This window comes from Hibiscus syriacus, unplaced genomic scaffold, assembly GCF_006381635.1.
Source record: "Hibiscus syriacus cultivar Baekdansim isolate YM2019G1 unplaced genomic scaffold, ASM638163v2 tig00112130_pilon, whole genome shotgun sequence".
Classification (NCBI taxonomy): Eukaryota; Viridiplantae; Streptophyta; class Magnoliopsida; order Malvales; family Malvaceae; genus Hibiscus; species Hibiscus syriacus.
In genome coordinates, this window is record NW_024063260.1 from 71679 (window position 1) to 93908 (window position 22230).

The window sequence follows — 22230 nt, forward strand, 5'->3', positions numbered from 1 at the left end:
CGTCTCAAACTGAGGTAAACTCGAGGGAGAATGTTAGCACCATCACTCTTCGGAGTGGTACAGTAGTGGCGCCACTTGTCCCATCAGACAAAGAAATCCAAAAAGATAAAAAGACTGATGATTCATGATCCCAGAAATAGAATGACGAAGAACAAATGAACGATCCAACGCCATCTCCCTACGACGTGCCACCACCTTTTCCATCGAGGTTAGTTAAAAAGGATAAACAAGCTGAGGAAAAGGAAATATTAGACGTACTTCGGAAGGTGGAAGTTAACATACCTCACATTGAGGTTATCCAGAAAGTTCCAAGGTATGCACGGCTTCTGAAGGATCTTTGTACGAAAAAAATGAAGCTTAATGGGGTCAAGAAAGTGAATTTAGGAGAGCACGTCTCAGCTGTTTTCCAACGAAAGTTACATCCTAAACTAAAAGACCAATGAATATTCGCAATACCTTGTAAAATTGGTAAGGTTGAGATAAAACGAGCCATGTGCAATCTTGATGCATCAATTAATGTAATGTCTCTATTTGTTTATAAAATGATTACTAACAATCATTTGAAGGATACAAAGATCTCAATACAGCTTAATGACAGATTGGTGATCTATCCAGAAGGACTCTTAGAGAATGTATTGGTAAAGGTAAACGATTTGATATTTCCCGCCGATTTTTATATAGTCGACATGGAAAATGACCGCACAAGCACATCCTCTGATATCCTGATGGGGCGCCTTTTCCTAAGCACTGCACACACGGAAATTGACGAGAGAAGCGAGATTTTAACTATGGAATTTGGCAGTGAGGTCGTTAAATTTGACGTATATAAGGCAATGAGATATCATGATAAAGTGGAAAGTCTAAATTTTGTCAATTTAATTGATCCTTTGGCTGATGAATTTTTAAGGACTAATTTTACCTTTGATCTATGCAGGGAGCCAGAAGATCATGATGAGAACATGTATTCTGATTATATCGAATTGAATTTGATTTCTTCTAAGCCTAAAGTCTTACATTCTGTTTTGCAGGCGCTCGAAGTTGAATTGAAACCATTGTCGGATCACTTGAAATATGCCTTCCTCAGAGTAAATAACACTTTACCAGTAATCATATCAAAAGGATTATCCGAGGAGGAGGAAAGGATTTAATCATGATTTTGCACCAACACAAGGAAGCTATAGGATGGACCATCACCGACATAAAAAGGTTGAGTCTATCTACTTGTATGCATAAAATTAAAACCGAAGAAGACGCAAAACCAACACGTGAAGGTCAACGCTGACTAAATCCGCCAATGATGGAAGTGGTAAAAAAAGAGATACAAAAAATCCTAGATGCAGACATTATATATCCAATTTCGGATAGTAAATGGGTAAGTCTGATACATGTAGTTCCTAAAAAACAGGAGTTATTGTGATCGAAAATTCTGTAGAAGAATTTGTATCAACATGAGTTCAAAATGGATGGAGAGTCTGCATCGATTATAAGAAGTTGAATTCTTTAACTCGAAACGACCATTTTCCTCTTCCATTCATAGATCAAATGATAGAACGATTAGTTGATAAATCTTACTATTTTTGTCTTGATTGATTTTTAGGTTTCTTCCAGATTCCAGTAGCACCTAAAGATCAAGAAAAGACAATATTCACATGCCCCTTCGGCACATTCGCTTATCGACGTATGCCTTTCCGACTTTGCAATGCACCTGCCACATTCCAAAGGTGTATGATTAATATTTTTTTCTGATTTTATTGAGAAAGGTATTGAAGTTTTCATGGATGACTTCACTGTTTAAGGTAATTCATTCAATGAGTGTCTATTAAATCTGAAAAATGTGTTGCTTCGATGCCTAGAATTTAACCTTGTTTTGAATTATGAAAAGTGTCACTTTATGGTTGATAAGGGTTTAATTCTAGTCCATATTGTTTCATCTAAAGGAATTGCGGTAGATAAGGCAAAAATTGATATAATACGTTTACTTCCTTACCCACTACGGTGAGGGAAATTCGTTCTTTCCTTGGTCATGTAGGTTTTTACCTTAGATTTTTTAAGGATTTCTCCAAGGTGGCGCAACCATTGTGCGAGCTATTACAGAAGGATAAAGCCTTCAATTTTGACCAACAATGCCGAGAATCATTTGACGTATTAAAGGAAAAGTTGGTTTCGGCACCCATAATCCAACTACCAAATTGGGATTTTCCCTTCGAAGTTATGTGTGATGCTTCAGACGGAAGTGTTGGAGCCGTGCTCAGACAAATGATCGGGAAAGAGCCTCACGTTATCGCTTATGCGTCCCGTACCTTAGATTCCATACAACAGAATTATTCAACAACCGAAAAAGAATTATTCGCTATTATTTTTGCATTAAATAAATTTATATCATATCTTCTTGGCACTAAAGTTGTTGTTTTCTCTGATCATGCAGCCTTGAAGTACTTGCTTAGTTAAAAATAGGCAAAACCACGACTAATCCGTTGGATCTTACTCCTTCAAGAGTTTGATTTAGAAATCAATGACAAGAAAGGATGTGAGAACTTAGTGGCCAATCACTTAAGCCGCAGCTTCCAATCAGTACAGTTGATCCTCCCATTCGTGAGGAATTCCCGGAGAAAAGCTTGATGATGATGCAGAAGTCAATACATTGGTTCGCAGATATAGTTAATTACTTAGCTACAGGTAAATTACCATCTGATTTGACGATAGCCGAAGTAAACCGTATTAAAAGAGAATCTCGTTTCTTCATTTGGGATGATCCATATCTTTGGAAGCATTGTTCAGACCAGGTAATTAAACGATGTGTTCTTGAAAGCGAGGTAAGCTCAATTTTAAATTTTTGTCATTCTTATTCATGTGGTGAACATTTCGGGACGAAGCGAACTGCTCATAAAATTTTGGAATGAGGATTCTTTTGGCCTCATATTTTCCTTGATGTTTACTTATTTTGCAAGTCCTACGATAATTGTCAACGTGCAGGTAATTTGAGTCGAAGAAACGAAATGCCCCTTAATCGTATACATATATGTGAAATATTCGATGTTTGGGGACTTAACTATATAGGTCTTTTTGTTTTTTCTTTTGGCAATTGTTATATAATTCTTGCGATTGACTATGTTTCGAAGTAGGTAGAAGCTAAAGCCACTCGAAACAACAATGCCAAAACTACTGTTCAATTTCTAAATAATTGTATTTTTCCAGGTTTGGTACACCAAGAGCAATAATAAGCGACCGCGACACACACTTCATCAATCGGGTAATTGATGCGCTTATGAAAAAACATGAAGTAAATCACAGGATTTCCATGGTTTATCATCCGCAAACGAACAAACAGAAATTTTAAACCGTGAAGTAAAGACGATTCTTGAGAAAATAGTCAAGACAAATCACAAAGATTAAAGTTTGAAATTAATTGACGCTTTGTGGGCTTATCGAACTGCATATAAAGGAACTATCGGTATGTCGCCATATCACCTTGTATTCGGTAAGCCATGTCATTTACCTGTCAAGCTGGAACACAAGGCATATTGGGCTATAAAGCAGTGCAATATGGAATTAGAAGCGGTTGGCAAAACACGAAAGTTACATATACAAGAGCTTGAGGAAATCTGGAGATATGCTTACGACAACGCTAGAATGTATAAGGACAAAATAAAAGAATTTCATGATCGAATTTTTTTTATAAATCTTTTTCTATCGGACAAAAAGTTATTTTTAATTCAAAATTAAAACTTTATGTAGGTAAACTTTGATCAAAGGGAGCGGACCTTATACGGTAACTGAAATATTTTCTCATGGCATAATCGAACTTGAAGATGATTCGGGAAGTTGATTTAAAGTCGATGGAAACATGATTAAACCATATTATGCGAACAACCAAGCTTGGTTAATTGAAGATCTCAACTTAGAAGAACCAGTAGTCTGAATTAGGTCGTCGAGCTAACGACGTTAAACAAAAAAACTTCATGGGAGTCAACTCATTGTTTTTAATTCCGTTACATTTTATTTTTATTTTTTGTTTTATTTTTTATTTCAATCGAGCATGTTTTATTTAATTTTTATTTTTGCATGAATCGAATATTTTTATTCGAACTTAAACGACGAAGATTTACTAAATTATAATTCGAACAGTGCTAATTTCAGATTCTATTGAGTAGTGAATAGTCGAACAAAGTAGGAAAAATATATACCCAGTCGTGCGCATTGTTTCATTAAACAGCGCACGTTAGTAAAACCCTTAGAGGAGGCCGACGCACGTTAGCAAAACCCAAAATTACTTTTTCCCTTTTTGTTATCTTTCTGTCGCCCCACCCCCAATCCCTTCTCTTATTCTCTTTTTAATTTGACCGTGGCCCCCACCCTAATCTCTATCAATCAACTTTTTAATTTTAAACCCATATTTATCTTAAAAAAAAATCCATATTCACTTCAAACTCTAACACCCCACGGTAGAAGCCAAACTTAAACCCACCCCATTTCATCTTCTCCAAGTCGATTGCCCTCCCCAAACAAATGCAAATCCATTACCCTTCCTTCTACTCACCTCCAACGGCATCACCGAAAAACTCTACTCAATCCAACGTGTTCACGCTACCCTTTACTCCCTAATCCTCGATGATGCGCACGCGAAACCGACCTGACAACTCTAACGCTCCTCCGCCCACCATCCTTGGAGGACGTCATCGATCCAATGCGCCGTCGTTCATTAAGTTTTCGAGCGACTCCGATTTCATCCTACCACCACCCTCAGTTCAATCGACGTAAGGTCATGGCCAAGCTTCAACGTCGCCATATCATTCGGCATTTGTGCCAACCGCTTTATTTTGCCCCGGGCCGAGCACATCTCGCGATCTGTCACCACCACGCTCTCCATCTTTGTCATTTCACTCAATGTCGATAGCTGCAACATCATCGTCCCGTTCACAACCGATGATATTACCGTCGTATTCGATGCATTCGGCGGTATCGGATAACGCTCTCGAGGAAAACTCTAGTCCTATTTTAGTTCAACCGTTGTTAATGTATCATCCTATTTATGGTTTTACAGAAGACTTTACTATCGATTTTTCTCCCCCCGATCCCTCACCTGCGACATCGAGCTCTCGGCAGTAATGAGGGGGTGATGTTTCGCCGAATCATTCCCCTAGCCCGGGTGATACTCCTTCCAGTCCACCGCCAGCCCAAGAGAACTCGGAGCGCAAACGAAGGGGTCAGTCCTACGCTGTCCCTCCCGAAGAGACGTTGCACAGGTATTTACAATTTTCGGATGACAAATTGGTACATTTTGAGTCGGTATGACATCGTCCTTTCCGTGTAGCTAAGTACATTCCGACTCAAACTTTAGAAACATTGCATTTACGTTAGTCTGTTCACGCATATTTCGCTGTCATTGGTTGTAATTTATATCCGATGAATAAATGTGGAACGTTTTATGAACTCGTGTTTGAATTCTATGCCACTTTTAATTTTTTGCTACAACGTCTTCTTAATGTTAATTCGCCTGATGTTATTACATTTCGACTATGTGGAAGTTATTTTTCAATGTTTATATCAGAATTTAATCTTGCTATGGGGTTCGTGACGGATGCCACGAATCATGCATATTTAACTGCTTTACTTGAGATTCCACATAATTTCGATGCCGACATAGCCTATGAAGCTCTTACCGGCCACACGGTCAGCGCTCGCTCGACTCGAGCCCATCTTATCCACGACCCAACCTTTCACTACATCATCGCTTCCGTGCTTACAATTATTTCGGCCGGAGCGACTCATCCTCCTCCTTAAGCTGAGTTGAGCTATTCTTTTTATGGTGCATGTCAACCGGCGAGCATGTGAACTTGGGATTTTGGTTTGCTCGGGCCTTTGAGATCATTATTCGATCCAATCGTCCACTTATCCTTGGTTTTTACATTACTCATTTAACTTCTCACCTCACTAATTTTGACGTTACATGATTTACTTATGCTTTTTCTATAGATGCTTTGGATGAGCGATGCTTGGATTCGATGGGCCTACTTACTGGAACCCCGAGCGCACCATACTTCGTTCCACCGGGTGTCCTCACTCTTTGCAGCGAGCAAGTCTTCATGCGCCGTAATACGCTAGCGCCGCCACCTGCAACACCCGCCCGGATGTGCAGTCTCAGATGGATGAAGTCCACAACCACCTTCATTCCATCGAGATGAACATCATTGAGATTCTTTCCTATCTACGTCCTAGTGCCTCCTACCGCGGCCGAGGCCATGACCGTGGTTGATATTAGATCCGGGGAGTACTCTATTCCTTCTCTTGCACTTTAATTTTACGTTTTGAGGCAAAACACTTTAAGTGAGGGGGAGTAGAGTGTAGATTGAATTTTCCTTTACTTATCTTTATATTTTGATGCTAGTATGTGTTGGTTGGATTTGCGAAAATTTCGTTGAATTTCTTTGTCTTGTTGAATATTTTTTGTATGATATGCTTGTTTGGGAACACATTATTGTTTAAGTTAGGATGTTCTTGATAGCGAATAGCATGAATTGTGATCAAGTTCGTGTTTTTGTGATATTCCATGATTTTGTTGGGTGAAATGTGATTAGCTCAATGCATGAAACAATTTGGTGAGATTTGAGCCTTTACGAGCATATCATTTTGCTCTCATTTTATTGGATTGAGTATGTCGAATTTGACATTGGTATTCCAGAACCTACATGTTAGATACTGTCGAGATTACACATGAACATGATGCTTAAAAATGATTTGGGCACCTTAGGATTAACCATTCCGTTTCCTAACTAAATTGCCTACCCATGCATTTTTCCCTAGTTAACCACTTTTGAGCCTATTACTATTTCCTTGTTTTCACCATGTTTATAAACCCAAACCTTTTTATTTTATCACTCTTTTCTACTATTTTCAGGGCCAGTGAGCAGTTATCCGATGTACGCTCCATGAAAAAATAATAATAATAATAATAGAAGAAACAACAGCAGTTTGAAAGAAAAAAAAAGACAAAAAAAGAAGAAGAATGTTGTTCGAAAAAAGAAAGAGAAAAAAAGACATAAAAATGGAAACAGAACAACAAAAATGTGAAAAAGAAAAAAATCAAATGCATTCCGAAAAGAATTTTGTTGTTTGATAATTTTTTTTATCTTGTTGTGCTTAATGTTTTGATGGAGTTGGACTTATTATTTGTTATTTCCTTGCCTTGAATTTTTAGCCATATATTTATCCTTTTCCCCACCTTTACCTAAGTCTCGTTACAACCCATAAAATACCCTTTGATTTATGCATCTTGTTCTTATTAGTAGTGGAGATTTGATTTACTTACAGGCCTATGGTAATAAAGTGTCGATTCTTACATTGAGCGTTTGTTTACCCCAAACACAATGAGTGATTTGAGTGAATCCCGGTAAGGTGTTGAGTTATAAGCATTGAGATTAATAAATGAATGGATATTACAATTGCACTTGACTTGTTCCAATTGGTGATGTTCAATTGATTGATTTCTTGACTTGAATAGTTATTGTGGTCTCTACATTGCTTTCTCGAATATGAAACTTGAAAAAAAAAGGTAAATGAAATTTTTGATTGATTTGATTAATCATACTTGAGGACAAGCATGAGATAAATGAGGGGGAATTTGATGAGTGTTCAGAATTGTTAATATTTTCTCGCTATTTCTTAGATTTTTTTGGATTTATTACTGATGATTTGGTTGTGTTATGCCTATTTTTGTGTAGGTCCTTACTTTCCAGAATTAGTGACAAAACGGACGCATTCTATATTTTATTATTATTTGGTCACGGCTGGAGACATGGGCATGACTCTGGGCACAACACGGTCTGACGTGATAGTTTTTAGAAGGTCCAGTCAGCGGCGGTTTCTAGAAGATCCTCTCAGCACGCCTTCTGGAAGATGGACGAGCAGAGTTGCATTAGGAGACTAGTTTAAAGTATGAATTTAGAAAAAATAATTATCTTTAGGATTATTTTATTTTATTTACTTGGTTTATCCTTAGGCTTTTAGAGGCTATAAATACCTTCTTGGGATAAGCCTAAACTCATCACTCAGTTTACAATATTCTTTTCTTTCTAGTTTTATTAAAGCTTTCTCTTTTCACTTTTCAAGTTTTCCAATTTTCTTTTATTTTCAAGTTTTGTTTTTAAAATGCTAAGTATGACTTTTGTCATGCATAGCTAAATTTTTCATAAGCCGAGAGTTGAAGCGATGACTCAATTCCAACGGGAGAACTGAAACAGGCCCTTAATATCTTCGGAATATCTCTCTCAATCTCTGTGCTTATTTTTCAAAATCAAAACAGTTTTCAAAATCAAAGATAGACTTTGGTCTAGATAATTGTTGCGATTAAACGTGTGGGAGGAAGATTCAGCTTATAGAAAGCACATTCGACTTCCTAGGAACACACTTGGCGAGATAGCTTCGAGATCGAAATTGACGGTTATAGAAGCAACAATCCGATTCGGTTGCCATGAATTTAAACGGTAATTGATCTACGATAATTGTTGTTGATACAATCAATTTCCAAAGTCGGAATCAAAGATTGTCTTGGGTATTCGGTATACAAAATAGAGTCATGGGGATTGCCCTTGTAGACAAAGTAACCAACATGCCGAAGGGAAAATCTAATTCGATGATCTAAAGGAACTTGAGTCAAAGCAAAGCTTGAGGCTATTTTTACTATATCCATTTTACAATCTTTACTCTCCTATTTTTACTTAATTATCTTTATTTATTTAATCTTTTTTTACCATTTAATTTCATTTTACCAAACCTTCCATTTACTACTTTCACGCCTGGTATAACCAAATCAAACAGAAATTTATAATTTTCTAAGTCCCTGTGGATTCGACCCTTACTTATCTATACTGCATATTTTCTTTATTTATTAACCGAGAAGAATGAATTTATTTTGACATCGAAATGACAGTTGTCAGTCATCTGGATGTTGAAATTGATGAACTTGAATATACATTTAAATTGTTATCCTTTTTAGAAAAATTAAAATGGGTATTACTTTGTACAAACAATTCTCGAAAATACATTCCTTGTTAGTTAAGGAGGCATTTCCATGGAATCTCCTTAAAAAATAATATTGCTTTAATTTTAATAAACAATAAATACATAATATTTAATAATACATAATAATGTTTGAAACGAATCGAATATAAAAAGGTATTATTTTGTATGAAAACTCATTAGGAATGTGATTCTTGTTAGTTGAGGCAGTACTTTTCATTCCCCATACAAAATAACCTTGTCTTAGTTCATAGATAAAATACAAATGTTAAATATTTAAAAAGTTCATTCGAAAATAAAATGTATTATTTTGTTCAAACAATTTTTGAAAACACACTCCTTGTTAGTTAAGGTGCGTATCTATAAATTATCCGCACAAAAATAACCAACTGTAAAAACCATGCACAATTAACAACTACCTAATGACGAGCAGTAAACTAGAAAATGTTAAAACGACACGACACAAGTCGAATAGAGCATACTAAAAAAACAGAAACTTTAAAGACTAAACTGTAAAAACAACAAAGACTAGGGTAACCAGTGTGAATATTATACAAACTAGGCACCAGAATCGTAAATAAACCAATAACACTATTCAGAATTAAAAATATTAAACTTGAGGATTAAACTGTAAAACAAGAAAAAGTAATGGCCATAATCGAGAACAACACGCAAGATAGGTACTAGAGAAGTAAGTTAACCATCATCACAATTTGGATTAAAATGGAAAAACATTAAAATCTAGGGACTAAATAAAACATTTATCCAAAACACGTGTAAATAAGGGAAGTGGTTAAAATAAAAACAGAGTAAAACTTGATATCCAAATTAAAATAAGAGGAACTTCATTATAGTGACTAAAATGAAATTTTACAATAACCAAGGGCTTTGGGAATGATTTTCCCATACGCCCAAAATGCACAACCCCTCCCCCGAAAAGACGTCGTATGAGGAGGGGTATATATTCCCCCAAACAGACTAAAAATGGCACATACACTTCATTTTCCTACCTTTACGCTCTCTCTAAAAAAGTGAGAAAACAATTTCTCTCTTGCCTCTCTCTAACTTCCCTAATCGGGGGGAGGTCGACAACCTCCGGCCACCGCTTGCCGAAGCTATCTGTCGTCAGACACGACGACTGGCGTCCTAAAAAATTACCCCAAAACCATCATTTCCCTCACCTAAACCTAGATCTGAACACCCCTAAGCCTAAAAACGAGCTGATCATTCTAGATCTAAGGATGTACCTTCGTCGAACTCAGACTTTAGCGACGTTTGACCCTCCAATGGATGACGAAGGATGGTAATCTTCTCCCCGTTTCTTTTCGTGTTTCTCTCTTCAAAAATATATGAATCTCTCTTTTTGTTTACTTTTTTTCACTCGAAGAGAACTCTCAGTTTTTTCTTTTTTGCTCTCTGGTCTTTTTTTATTGTTATTTTCTATTGTTGATGGTATCTCTTTTTTTATTTTCGTTTAAAGTTTAGTTTTTCATCTTTTTGTTGCATGTGTTGATGTTCTCACCTTTTGTTTGTTTTTTCATTTTTGTTTCTGATGCTCTGGCCAAGGAGTGTCAACTGGTGGTGACGTAAAATGAATATGGGGTAAAACATTTTACCCGAGGCCTATTTTGTCGTTTTCGATGTTTATCGACGGGGAATCTGACAGTGATGGCAGACCTCGAGAATTGGTGAGTCAGGGGCGAGTGGATCAGACACACAACATAACAAACATCGTCCCTACATCCTAACATAGAGAAACTCAGATAGAGATCCATCTAATAAAACCAGCCACTGCCCAATGAAACATCGAGCAGAAACCAAAACTGGAATAACAGACCAAATCTTAAACCAGGAGACAGTAGTGCTAAGGGACAACAAACCTTAAACAATCGAACAATACAGTAAAACCTCCACAAAATGTACAATAGAAATTCTAAACTTCTAGTATGATCTCTACCATCAATCATCAAGAAAAATGGCTCTTGAAGCTCGAAACGGAAACTTGGACAACAAGAATATGCATCGGCTACAAATTATAAACCCATACTCCTATCTTCCACTCAGTGCACAGTCATCCCCACACTTACCATTCACCTCAACTTAATAGAACTTAAAACGCTATTGAAAACTAAAAAGATTGAAGTATAAGGCCTGGCATGACTGGAACAACCAAATAGTTCATATAAAGAAGTTAGTTGACTCCTCGCAAACTACTGGAATCATCAACATCGACAATATTCCAATAATTCCTTTAGAAACGCAACCAATTACGAATTCAATATCATAAATCGTTTATGCTAAACTGTGGCTGCACCAGCATAACTAAACATGAGTAAAATAATCTTGAAGTGATAGCAAACCATGATCACTAAAATAGCAGCAGAATCTCAATTTCCGACCTTAATAAAGAGGAACTTCACAGAAAATCCAAAACACTATCATCATCTTCCAATCAATAAAGAATCGGGGCTACGAACAAAATCTTAAATACTAGGAATCAGCGAGGGCCAAAGTGAATTAGCCCACACACCTATCTGAACCATAGCAGAATGGAAAATCTAATCGACCAAGGACGACTTACCTTAAAACCTGACATTGTTTTGGCATAACCATATATACCAGATAATACCGAAAAACCCGATATTCCATAGCGCCCGAAATTTCTTTTTGATGTTCTGAGAATACCATACATGCAGCAAGCCTTTAACATTCGAAGGAAAAACCATACTGATGTTCCAAATGGAGCACCAGCGTTGCCAAATCTACCACACACACTCGCAGTACACCAGTAAATGATAATAGATTCTGGAAACATAGTGCAGAAAGAACAACAAGAATTATCCAAAACAGGAACTCCTCACTTGATTAACTCAGAGATTACCGGCAACCTTTAATGCACTGCTTTCTAAACAAAACCAGACACTTTTGGTGGAACGTATTTACACCAGACAAATTTCCAGATTGGATCTTCCAATTTACCTACAGTGGCCACACTAAGAAAAAAAAGATTTGGGAGTGTACATACCATCATCAGAGCCCACCCATTTCAATTTATCAATAGCAGGAGCTGAACTTACAGCTCTGTTTAAAACCTCCAGAAAATTTAACCAAATGGCTATTTCCCATTCAAAAAGGCCTCTCTTAAGCTCAATCTTCCATTCACAGACCCTATTCAACCAAATCCCAAACTCAGATATGTTCTCGAATTTATTTTGCGCCAGTCCATAGATTCTAGGAAATGATGCTTTAAGGGAAAACATTTCAGACCAATAATCATTCTAAAAATCTATTTTATCACCATTACCCATAACGCAAATAAACTCATCTCTTACACTCCCCTCAAAAGAAGCAGTCGGGTTAACAATGCGCCATACCCAAGAAGCGTTATGCAAATTAATCTCTTTTGGAACAATAAAATCAGAATCGTAATTGTACTTAGCAACTATAATTTTTTCCCCAAAGACTATCACTCTCCTGACTAAAACGCCAAATCCATTTATTGAGTAAAGCTTGATTCCTTGTTTTAACATTATAGATACCCAAGCCCCCATGAGATCTCAGCCCACATACATTTTTCCATTTTAACCAATGAATTCCTCTCTTCGAATTTCTTTTCCAGACAAACGAGGCTATGAGTTTATCAATAAAATCTGCAACGAACTTAGGGATAGGAAATAATGGCATATAGTAGACAGGTAAATTAGATAACACAGATCTAATCAGAGTAAGTCTGTCCGCAAAGGATAAAAATTTGCTTTTCCAACTCTGTAGACGATGTTGTACCTTTTCCAACACTGATTGCCATAGAGTCTTCGAATTTTTTTGTGGCCCAACAGAAGACCCAAGTATGTCGTAGGAAGAGAATCACATCCGTAATTCAGAGATTTCGCCCAGCTTTAATCCTGCTTTCGTTAACATTGATACCAAATATCTTTGATTTCTTCATATTTAATTTCAGTCCCGCGGCCAACTCAAAAATTTTTAAAACACGATTGAAGTTCATTAAGCTCATAACATTTGATGCCGAAAAGATTAATAGGTCATCAGTAAATTGAATATGAGATATATCTCTGTTTCCGAACCCAACTCTGACACTATCACACAACCCATTTATAGACGCTTTCAATAACATGCCACTAAGAGCCTCCCCAACAACATTAAAGAGCATTGGCGATAAGGGGTAGCCCTGTCTTAGGCCTCTCTTTATTGAAAAACTGTCAGACGGACAACCATTAACAAGAACAACAATGGATGGAGTTGAAATGCCGAAATATACCCACTTTCTCCATCTTATTATCTTTTTCCGAATCCCATCGTCTTAAGAATAAGATTCAAAAAATGCCAGTCAACAGTGTCATAGGCTTTACTAAAATCAGCCTTAAAAATCACAACTTCTTTCTTTCTCTTGGAAATGTCATCAATAACTTCGTTGGCAATCAGGATACAGTCCGCGATCTGCTTACCCGAAATAAAGGCAAACTGATATTCCCCTATAACTTCATTAAGAAAACTAGCCATTCTCTTTGCCAAAACCCGAGACACTATTTTATACAAACTCCCCACCAGAGAAATCGGTCTGAAATCCTCTAGATGAACCGCCTCATTAACCTTCGGGATTAGAGTGATATATGACTTATTAAAAGAATGGTCCTCAACTCTACCCTAATAAAAATTAGGCATGAACAACAATACATTTTCTTTGATAACCTTCCAGAATTTTTAAAAAAAAATCCAAGTTAAAGCCATCCAGGCCCGGCGCTCTCGACCTATCAGACGAATTAATAACAGACCATACCTCTTCTTTTGAAAACATACTTTCAATCAACCTTCTCGAGCCAGCACACAATCTATTAACTGGAATGTCCTATTTCTTTACTAGAATAATCTTTACTTCGTTGAAAGAACCCTAAAAATAAGAAACAAAGGCTTGCTGAATCCTAGCTTGTTGTTTTAAAACCAAATTCTGAACCTTCAATTTTGAAATCTGGTTTCTTCTAGTTCTTGATGAAGCAGTTAGATGAAAAAACTTTGTATTCCTATCCCCTTCTTTAAACCACCTAAGTCTAGATTTTTGAAGCCACTCACGTTCTTCTTTCCGCAAAAGTGACCACAACCGAGCCTTTATCGCAATAAGATCGAACTGGGCAAAATTAGAATTAGGATTCGAAATACACCTTTTTTCTAACTCTTCTATTAAAATCCCAATATTATCCACAGAATCTATATTATTCTCACTCAAAGATCATGCTCTTTCTTTAGTGACAACCTTTGTAAGCAAGAATAACTGTGAAATGCTTTTGCCTTTATTCGACTCACACACATCCTTAATTTTGTCCACAAGAATTGAATCTTTATCCCAATGATTAAACCATTTGAAGGGTCTAACAAGTTTTCTATGTTTTCTTTCTTTTAATACTACCGGATTATGATCCGATACACTTCTTGGAAGAGATAACTGCACCAGATCTAGATACAAACAGGCAATTTCAGGAGAAATCAGTATCATATCCAGTCTACTAGCAACCAAAGATGACCCACCCCTAAACCAAGTGAATAAACTGCCCAAAATTGGGACTTTAAACAACTCCCACCTAGAAATGAAATCTTCAAACATTCTCCTCGCAGCAGGTAGATCGGAGACCCCCATTCTTTTGGAGACATACCTTACTACGTTAAAATCCCCCCCACAACAACTGGGCAATTGAGACTTGAAATTACAGTACTAAGTTGCTCGAAAAAATCATTTATTTCGCTTTGATAATTTGGCCCATAAACGTTAATAATACCAATCTCTAAATTATTCAAGATCAGTCTGCCTTTAAGAGCAACTATTCGCCTATGAATGACCTTACTGTTCATCACAAAAACATTACGATCCCATAAAGTAATGAGACCTCCCGAAGCTCCTTCCGCAGGAGCAAAAATCAAACCCCTACCAAAACAGCCCTGTAAAACTCGTTCTACAAACACATAAATCTCACCCACTTTTGATTCCTAAAAGAACATTATACTAAGCTTATTAGACTCTAAAACCTGACTAATTACTCTTAATTTAATATTTTCTCCAACCCTATAATATTCCAACTTAAAACTGAGAAACCCGAATCCATTATATCCGAGCACACAGAAAATAACATGTCAAAACAATACTCAAACCCAGATCAAAGTTTACCCGAGAGCTCGTTCTGCTTCAATCTGTGGATCACCGCCTCTTTCGATGGCTGAGAATACAACACCCAGAGCCTCTCCAACACTAAAAGTAGCCTCCACTTCATTTTGTAAACCCTCCGAACCAGCAATGATCTCCCTTGCAGAATTACCTTGATCCACTATACTTCTTCTTGCAACTTGTATCAATTGTCGCCTTCTAGAACTCTTCTTCTTTCTTCTTGGAACGGTGCTTTTAGAATGAGTTTTAATTTTAACCCCATTCGTTCCTTTTCCAGCACTAGAAGAAATATTTTCTTGAGATTTAGGACAATCCTGGATATGCTTCGAGAATGATGGAGCCATTTTCACCCCACGAGAATATGATATAGGGCCCTGGCCCTCTATCCTTATTGAATACACCTCATCAATGGGGATATCCAAGAGCCTAGAGCTGTTGGAAACAGACTGGGTCTCCCAAACTTGCCCAACATCTCTATTTAGTTCCATAAGCCCGACACTATCATCTGCGAACAGAACCTTAGGGCCATCATTAGCAAAAATCGGGACATCATGTAAGGCCTTATCAACAGCAACCCTCTTCTCCACCTCAACATCCACGAGCTCCCTACTGACTTCCATCAGTCCGTTGACATTATCACGCCTCTGGAAGAGCGAAGCATGCAAAGCAGCCACATTAAATGCGTCTTCGGGACCAATACCAGCAGCATAGTCTTCTTCTATCCATTGATCCTTACTCGCTACCACATCGTCTGGGAACCACGCACCACCACCAGGCATCACACCATCTATGAACATTCGACTCTCTTCCTAAGCTTCTGTTGTAATTTTAATGGAATATAGTCTTCTATTACAGACAATGGAAACTTTTCTGGGATATCCGAAGAGTAATGAACTTACAATAAAATCCTAGCTACATCAAACCTTGACCGATTATAGGTATCTTCTTCTACCAACAACACTTTACCCCACAAACTTCCCAGCTCCATGAAGAATTTTTCGCTCCACACTAATAATGGAACATCCGACAATTAACTCTAAGTTTGTTCTCATAACCCTCCAACAATTCCAGCGAGAAACTCAATCCTCTCTATTTAACCAACACACATGTCAAGCAGATTCATATTTGAATTGGATGACCACCAGTAATTCATGACAGATACTTACCTTCATGTCAAACCATTTTGCACTGAAAGCAGTCTGAACAATATCTTCATTATACATATTTTTTATTTTTCCCACCAAACAAAAATGTCTCCACTAGACCTCATTCTCCGCAATACGAATAATCTTATTATCCTCACCGTTTTTTGTAGCTTTCCTCGAAGCTTGATCATCATCAATCATAACATGAACCATATTATCCAGACCTGATAATATAGTACACTGAGTAAAATCGACATGATCCTTAGCTCTTCCTTCAACAGATTGACCCCCTCCGACTACTTCCTTAAAAGACCTTGAATCCCTAAACGAAGGCTTCCAAACTTTGTTGAAATTTCTATCATCGACGGACCTCTGAAACTTTTGATCTCCCTTGTTGTCGTGAAGAACTCTGATCTTGAAGCCATCGATAATCCTCCCATCGGCTCTATGGACCGTTAAGTCTGCTTCTGATTGTCTTCTGAACCTAACAAAAGCAAAAGTTGAACTGGCTGCTAATCTTTTTCTGCTTCAAAACGCTATAAACACGTCAATCACAACTCCATAAGATTGAAACACCTCCTTAAGGATTTTAGGATGAATCCTTTTGCTCACATTGTTTACAAACACAGTATACCATTTCAGACCTCGATCACGCCTCTCCATTCTCCTTGATTTAATAAAAAAAATATTTAATGCCTATGTTTAGTTCAATTTAAAGTATAATTAATTAATTTGATTCTTAATCCCCTCAAGCAACTAAAAGCAAGTGTAACTTTCTCTAAATTCTCTCTTTATGTTTATAAAATTTTATATGAAAAGAAAACTCTCATTTTCTCTGTTTTCTCTGTTATTTGATCAATATATCATCACCAAAAAAGGCAGGTAATTTTCTAACCCTAGCATTTTTTTGGTTGATTGATTTTTATTTTTAATAAAAATAATTTACTACATGAATTTTTTTTCATAAATTGTTTTTTTCTTCTTCTTTTGTTTAGATATTTTCTTCTTCGGGGCTTTGATCATGGAATTTGAAATTCTCCAGAATTAAGGTATGTGAGCCTTAAATTCATAATGTTTTGTTTGTTTCTTTTGTTATTTTTTTAAAAAAAAATTCTCAATGTGATCAGGAAAAGCATATATATTTATTAATATGCAGATGAAGAAATTAAATGGCATTGCTATTTCTTAAGCAAATTGTATGTTTTAGATAGTTGCCTCTCTCTTTCACTGTGAAATTGGCGGGTTTTTATTTATTTATTATTATTTTAAACCTGATGGATTTTATTTTATTTTTTTGGAAAAGTTACAATGAATCAGAATTAGTAGCAGTTTTTTCTAATATTTGAATTAAATAGTTTTGACATAAATTGCATTCTAACTTAAGAGTCAACAATGGTCGGAACATTCTAACTTCTTGTGATTCATATTGAAGCTCAAAGGCTTGTTCTAATCCGAGGTTGAGCCCGGTCGAAGAAAAGTCGCATTGCTTTGGTTTCTCAAGGAATGCTCGTAAGGTGCTTATGGGAGGTCACAGTTCTTGTGGGCATCTAACCTTTTAAATCGAGTGCAGGAGAGCATACTGATATGGGCAGCATGAACCGCAGGTCACGGTATGTCGATTTTCGATATTAGAAAGTGTTTGTGTAACAAGTTGTTTTGAGCCTTGCAGCATTAATGGCCCCCTTTGTTAAATTATTTGGATTTTTTGCAGTGGATTTTGTAGGAAAAATTGCAGTGCCAGGTTCGTTATCACGACAACTATTGGAGCTGTTTTCGGATTATTTTCGGTGTTTCGTTTCCATAGGTTTCCCTTTACAGGGTACGTTTGCTTTCATTTCTATCTCGCTATGCCGCTCTATCATCCATATGATTTGTTTCTAATCCCTTCAGATTCAAAACATACCTTCGAGCCTTGGACAGTCTGTTGATATAGCTGCATCCAATAGTAACGAGTTCTACATGGTCCAATCTTCTGAAACAACTTGAAGAAACATTTGCACGGTGTTTGTTGCTTACTCTCTGTCCCTATTTCTTGCAATCTTTTGTTAATCATATTGGGAAGATTTATCGAGGCTCTCGGATCATATATCATCAAATTAGCGGGGAGTGTGTCTCGTTTGCCCCTATGTTCTTGAATCATTATATTCTGTTTTCCGCCTTCTTGTGTCGAACAGCACTCTTTGTTTAGAATTACAGCATGGTGTTCGGTTTTGATCCTTTTTCAAAATTGCTTTCTGCTTCAATGTTTTTGCAGATTTACGTTCCGACAAATCCTCGTGGTGCAGAATCATTACCTCCGGGTATTGTTGTTCCCTAGACCGACCTTTACCCACGCAGATTATCGGGTGATCCTAGTGAGGTACAATATATCGTAAAACATCTTTGTCGACTTGGAGTGTTACATGCATCTTATAGTGCTTGGAAACGTATGCGTTACGGTGTTCTAAAGTTCTTATCATGATTTTTCCTTGAATCCACAGGATCTGCAGAAGAAACCAAAGTATTTAGTAACATTTACAGTTGGTATTGATCAGATGAATAATATTTATAAATGTGTTAAAAAGGTTAGTGACAGTGGAACCGATCCATCGTTTCTTTTTCCAATTTCGATTTACCGGGTTTCTGACATGTTGTATTCTTACATGTTGAGGTAGTTTTCTGAGGATTTTCAGACTTCACTTTTTCATTACGATGGCCGGGGACCACTGAATGGGACAGATTGGAGTGGTCGAAGAATGCAATCCATGTTAGTGGAAGGAAACAAACTAAATGGTAAGTTTTAGTCCTCCATTGTTAGATTAGCTTAACACTTGTTCACATTTCCTGCTCTTGCACACATACTAGGTGGTATGCAAAAAGGTTTTTGCATCCTGACATTTTTTCGGCTTATGATTATATATTTATCTGGGATGAAGATCTGGGAGTGGAACACTTCAATGCCGATAGGTTCATCTTTCCAGTTATGTTTTAAACTTAATTTCGACATTTTCTTTCTAATTTTCTCTGCACTTGTTACCAGATATATCAAACCGGTGAAGAAACATGACCTGGAGATATCACAACCAGGTTTGGAGCCCAATTATGCACTGACATGGCAGATGACAAAACGGAGAGTTGACCGAGAAGTTCACAAATAGGTTTTATGTCTTGTATGCACACCATATGAAGCAGCAACCACGCTTCTTTACTTGTTTTTTTAAGGTTCTGAGATTCGACTTGGTTCACAGGTTCACCAAAGAGAAACCTGGCTGGTGTAGTGATCCACGTTTTCCACCATGTGCCGCGTACACTCTCTCGCTCTTGATTTATGAATGTATAGTGCAATTCACTGTTAACTAACTAAAACCGGATTTTTTCGTTTCTCTCGGTGCATTTACTACCGTTTACTTTCTTTCAGTTTTGTGGAAATCATGGCGCCTGTATTTGCTCGAGAAGCTTGGCGATGTGTATGGTATTTGATTCAGGCAAAGCATGCTTAAGGATTTTGTAGACTTAGGCCACATTGTTTAGAACATGTACATGCTAGCATATCAACCAACTACATACATTGCACTTGCTATCTGCATCCTTTCCTCTCAAAATAAATACCTGTTAATTTTTGTGCAAATTTCTTGATATTCCAAATGCTTAACAAATCATTTTCTTGTAGAATGATTTGGTGCATGGATGGGGATTGGATTTTGCTCTCAGAAGTTGTGTTACAGTAAGTGGTTTCTGCCTATTTTTGTCATTTTCTTTTCGTTATCGACTGGTCTCCGATTATGTTACTCCGATTCTTCAAGAATTTTCTTGAAGTACTCGTATCCGACCCCTGTGTTTGCTACAAAGCAACACTGACCTGTGTTTGCTACAAAGCAACACGGACCTGTGTTTGCTACAAAGCAACACGGACCTGTGTTCTAACACTTCGGGAGAAAAAAAGAACTTGAACAGACCCGTGTTCAAACACTTGCTCTTATCTGAGATTATGAGTCCAAGTAACATGGCTCTGCAGTATACACAATGTCAATAAGAACATCCGAAAGTCGTTGCTAGCTGCACAATACGAGCAATTATTGACATTCTCTTCTCCGTAGCCTGCACACGAGAAAATCGACGTTTTAGATTCAGAGTGGATAGTTCATCAAGTGATTTCTACTCTCGGGAACCAGGTGAGTCTTCGTCAACTTGGCAGATATTTCAGCAGTTACATACGATGAATCATGGCTTATTCCCATAAGATTTTCCTTCTATGTTTTATTCGAATTATCGATTGTATGGTCCTATCTATATCCGGTTGCTTGTTAGCACTAGTTTCACCAGAACATGTTTATCATGTCCCTCCTGATACAAGTTCTGTAAAAATTTCAGGGCGAGCCTCATGCATGAATATCTCCGCGAGACGCCGTGTGCATATTTACGAATTTTGACATCATTTTATGTACCTTCATAAGATTAAGTCTCTAAACCAGATTCATATACTTCTTCATTCACAGGTTAGAATAAGGTCCAAAATCGAGTGGGCAATGTTTCAGAAACGAATCTCGGATGCAGACTTGGCATACGTAGCTCAGCTTGCAAATGCAAAGGGATAAACTTGCTTTTACCATCTTTTACCCCAACCCACCCTCATTGTCACCCATATTTTCTTGTATCTTAAGATTTTTACAGCTATAAAAAAAGGGGTGAATTTTTTTAGCAGTTCTTCCTCGTGAAGAACAATGGTGGGTGTATTTCCTTGAAAAAAAAAAACTATGATGATTGTAACATTTCCATAAAGAAAGTGATCAGTTGTGGTGGTTTGTGAACCAGCAAATAATTGTAAAAGCCAAAGTGCAGAATTATTTGTTGGCAAGGCAGGGAGGAGCTTTCGGCTGATTTCATCAAATACTTGGGGTTGTTTGTTTGCCTTTTAATGGAATCATTCAACGCTGCATGTTAAATCGTTCAACTTTCAGCGCGTTTGTTTCGTACCTCTGAATGATTCAGTGTCGACTGATTCAGCAAAACAGTGTCGGATGATTCAGCACAGAAGTACATTCTGAATGATTCAGAGTCATTATCAAACAACATGTCATATTCAGAGCTAATTCATACAGAGCCTCTGAATCATTCAGTATTTGAATCATTCAACGCTTAATCATTCTGAAGTAAACAAACAACCTCTTAAATCTTCTTTTGATTAATTTAAAGGTAAACTATATATTTAGTCACTCACTTATTTTTGTGGTTATGTTTTGGTCACCTAATAATTTGTTTTTCAAAATCATATATAATATTATGTTTTGGTTTCATTTTAATCACATGTCATTAAAAAATAAACAGAACTACTGATGTGATATTTTTTATTTTTTAATGATGATATAGCATTATTTTATTATGACACGTCAGTATCACCATTAATTTGTTAACGGTGGATGATCAAAACGGAATCAAAACATTAAGTATGATTTTGAAAAAATAATTAAATGATCAAAACGTAAATGTGAGAATAAGTTGATGACTAAATATGTAATTTACCCTTAATTTAATATCATCGTTAGTCCAAAAAGGACAACCGAAAAATGGAAAAGAAAACAACACAGGGTTTGTCTTGTATTGAGACATCGATATGTCAACTGCATCAATACTTTAAATTTTGAAGTTATAATGACAATGTCATCTGTTATGTAAGCATGGTGAACTCGACAAGTGTTCTTAAGAGAAAAATTACGTCAGGTACTTAAACTATAATATTTATCTAACTTAAGTATATTAAATTAATTTCGAAGTTGAGCATAATAAAAGGACTAAAGTTTGAATTGGACGAATTATCAAAGCATATAATAATTCTAAGAAAGAATGGGAATTATACAGCCTACCAACTGCGAAAGCATCTTTTAGAAGGGAGTTGTTGAGCCATTATATCTTAATAGCCAACAC

At 36.8% G+C, this 22230-nt stretch overlaps 1 protein-coding gene and 1 pseudogene across 1 annotated transcript; both read left to right on the top strand.

The window, feature by feature from the left end:
- The first annotated feature begins 9262 nt into the window (after positions 1 to 9262).
- Positions 9263 to 22230, top strand: part of LOC120174905 — a 31042-nt pseudogene continuing 18074 nt past the window's right edge.
- LOC120174907 lies at positions 17914 to 20944 on the top strand. Its single transcript, XM_039181632.1, has 13 exons — positions 17914 to 17939; positions 18041 to 18148; positions 18584 to 18674; positions 18810 to 18893; positions 18984 to 19075; positions 19174 to 19275; positions 19349 to 19462; positions 19557 to 19613; positions 19727 to 19793; positions 19979 to 20032; positions 20406 to 20480; positions 20680 to 20715; positions 20805 to 20944. Exons 1-12 carry the CDS (start codon positions 17914 to 17916, stop codon positions 20695 to 20697), a joined length of 888 nt encoding a protein of 295 aa, XP_039037563.1. The 3' UTR covers positions 20698 to 20715; positions 20805 to 20944.

Bases quoted from the DNA above. Each gene is read 5' to 3' on its own strand.
- LOC120174907 (XM_039181632.1), top strand. From the start codon at position 17,914: ATGGGCAGCATGAACCGCAGGTCACG. The intron at 17,940-18,040 runs GTATGTCGATTT...GATTTTTTGCAG, and splicing joins AGCATGAACCGCAGGTCACG to TGGATTTTGTAGGAAAAATT. The intron at 20,033-20,405 runs GTAAGTGGTTTC...TCTTCTCCGTAG, and splicing joins CTCTCAGAAGTTGTGTTACA to CCTGCACACGAGAAAATCGA.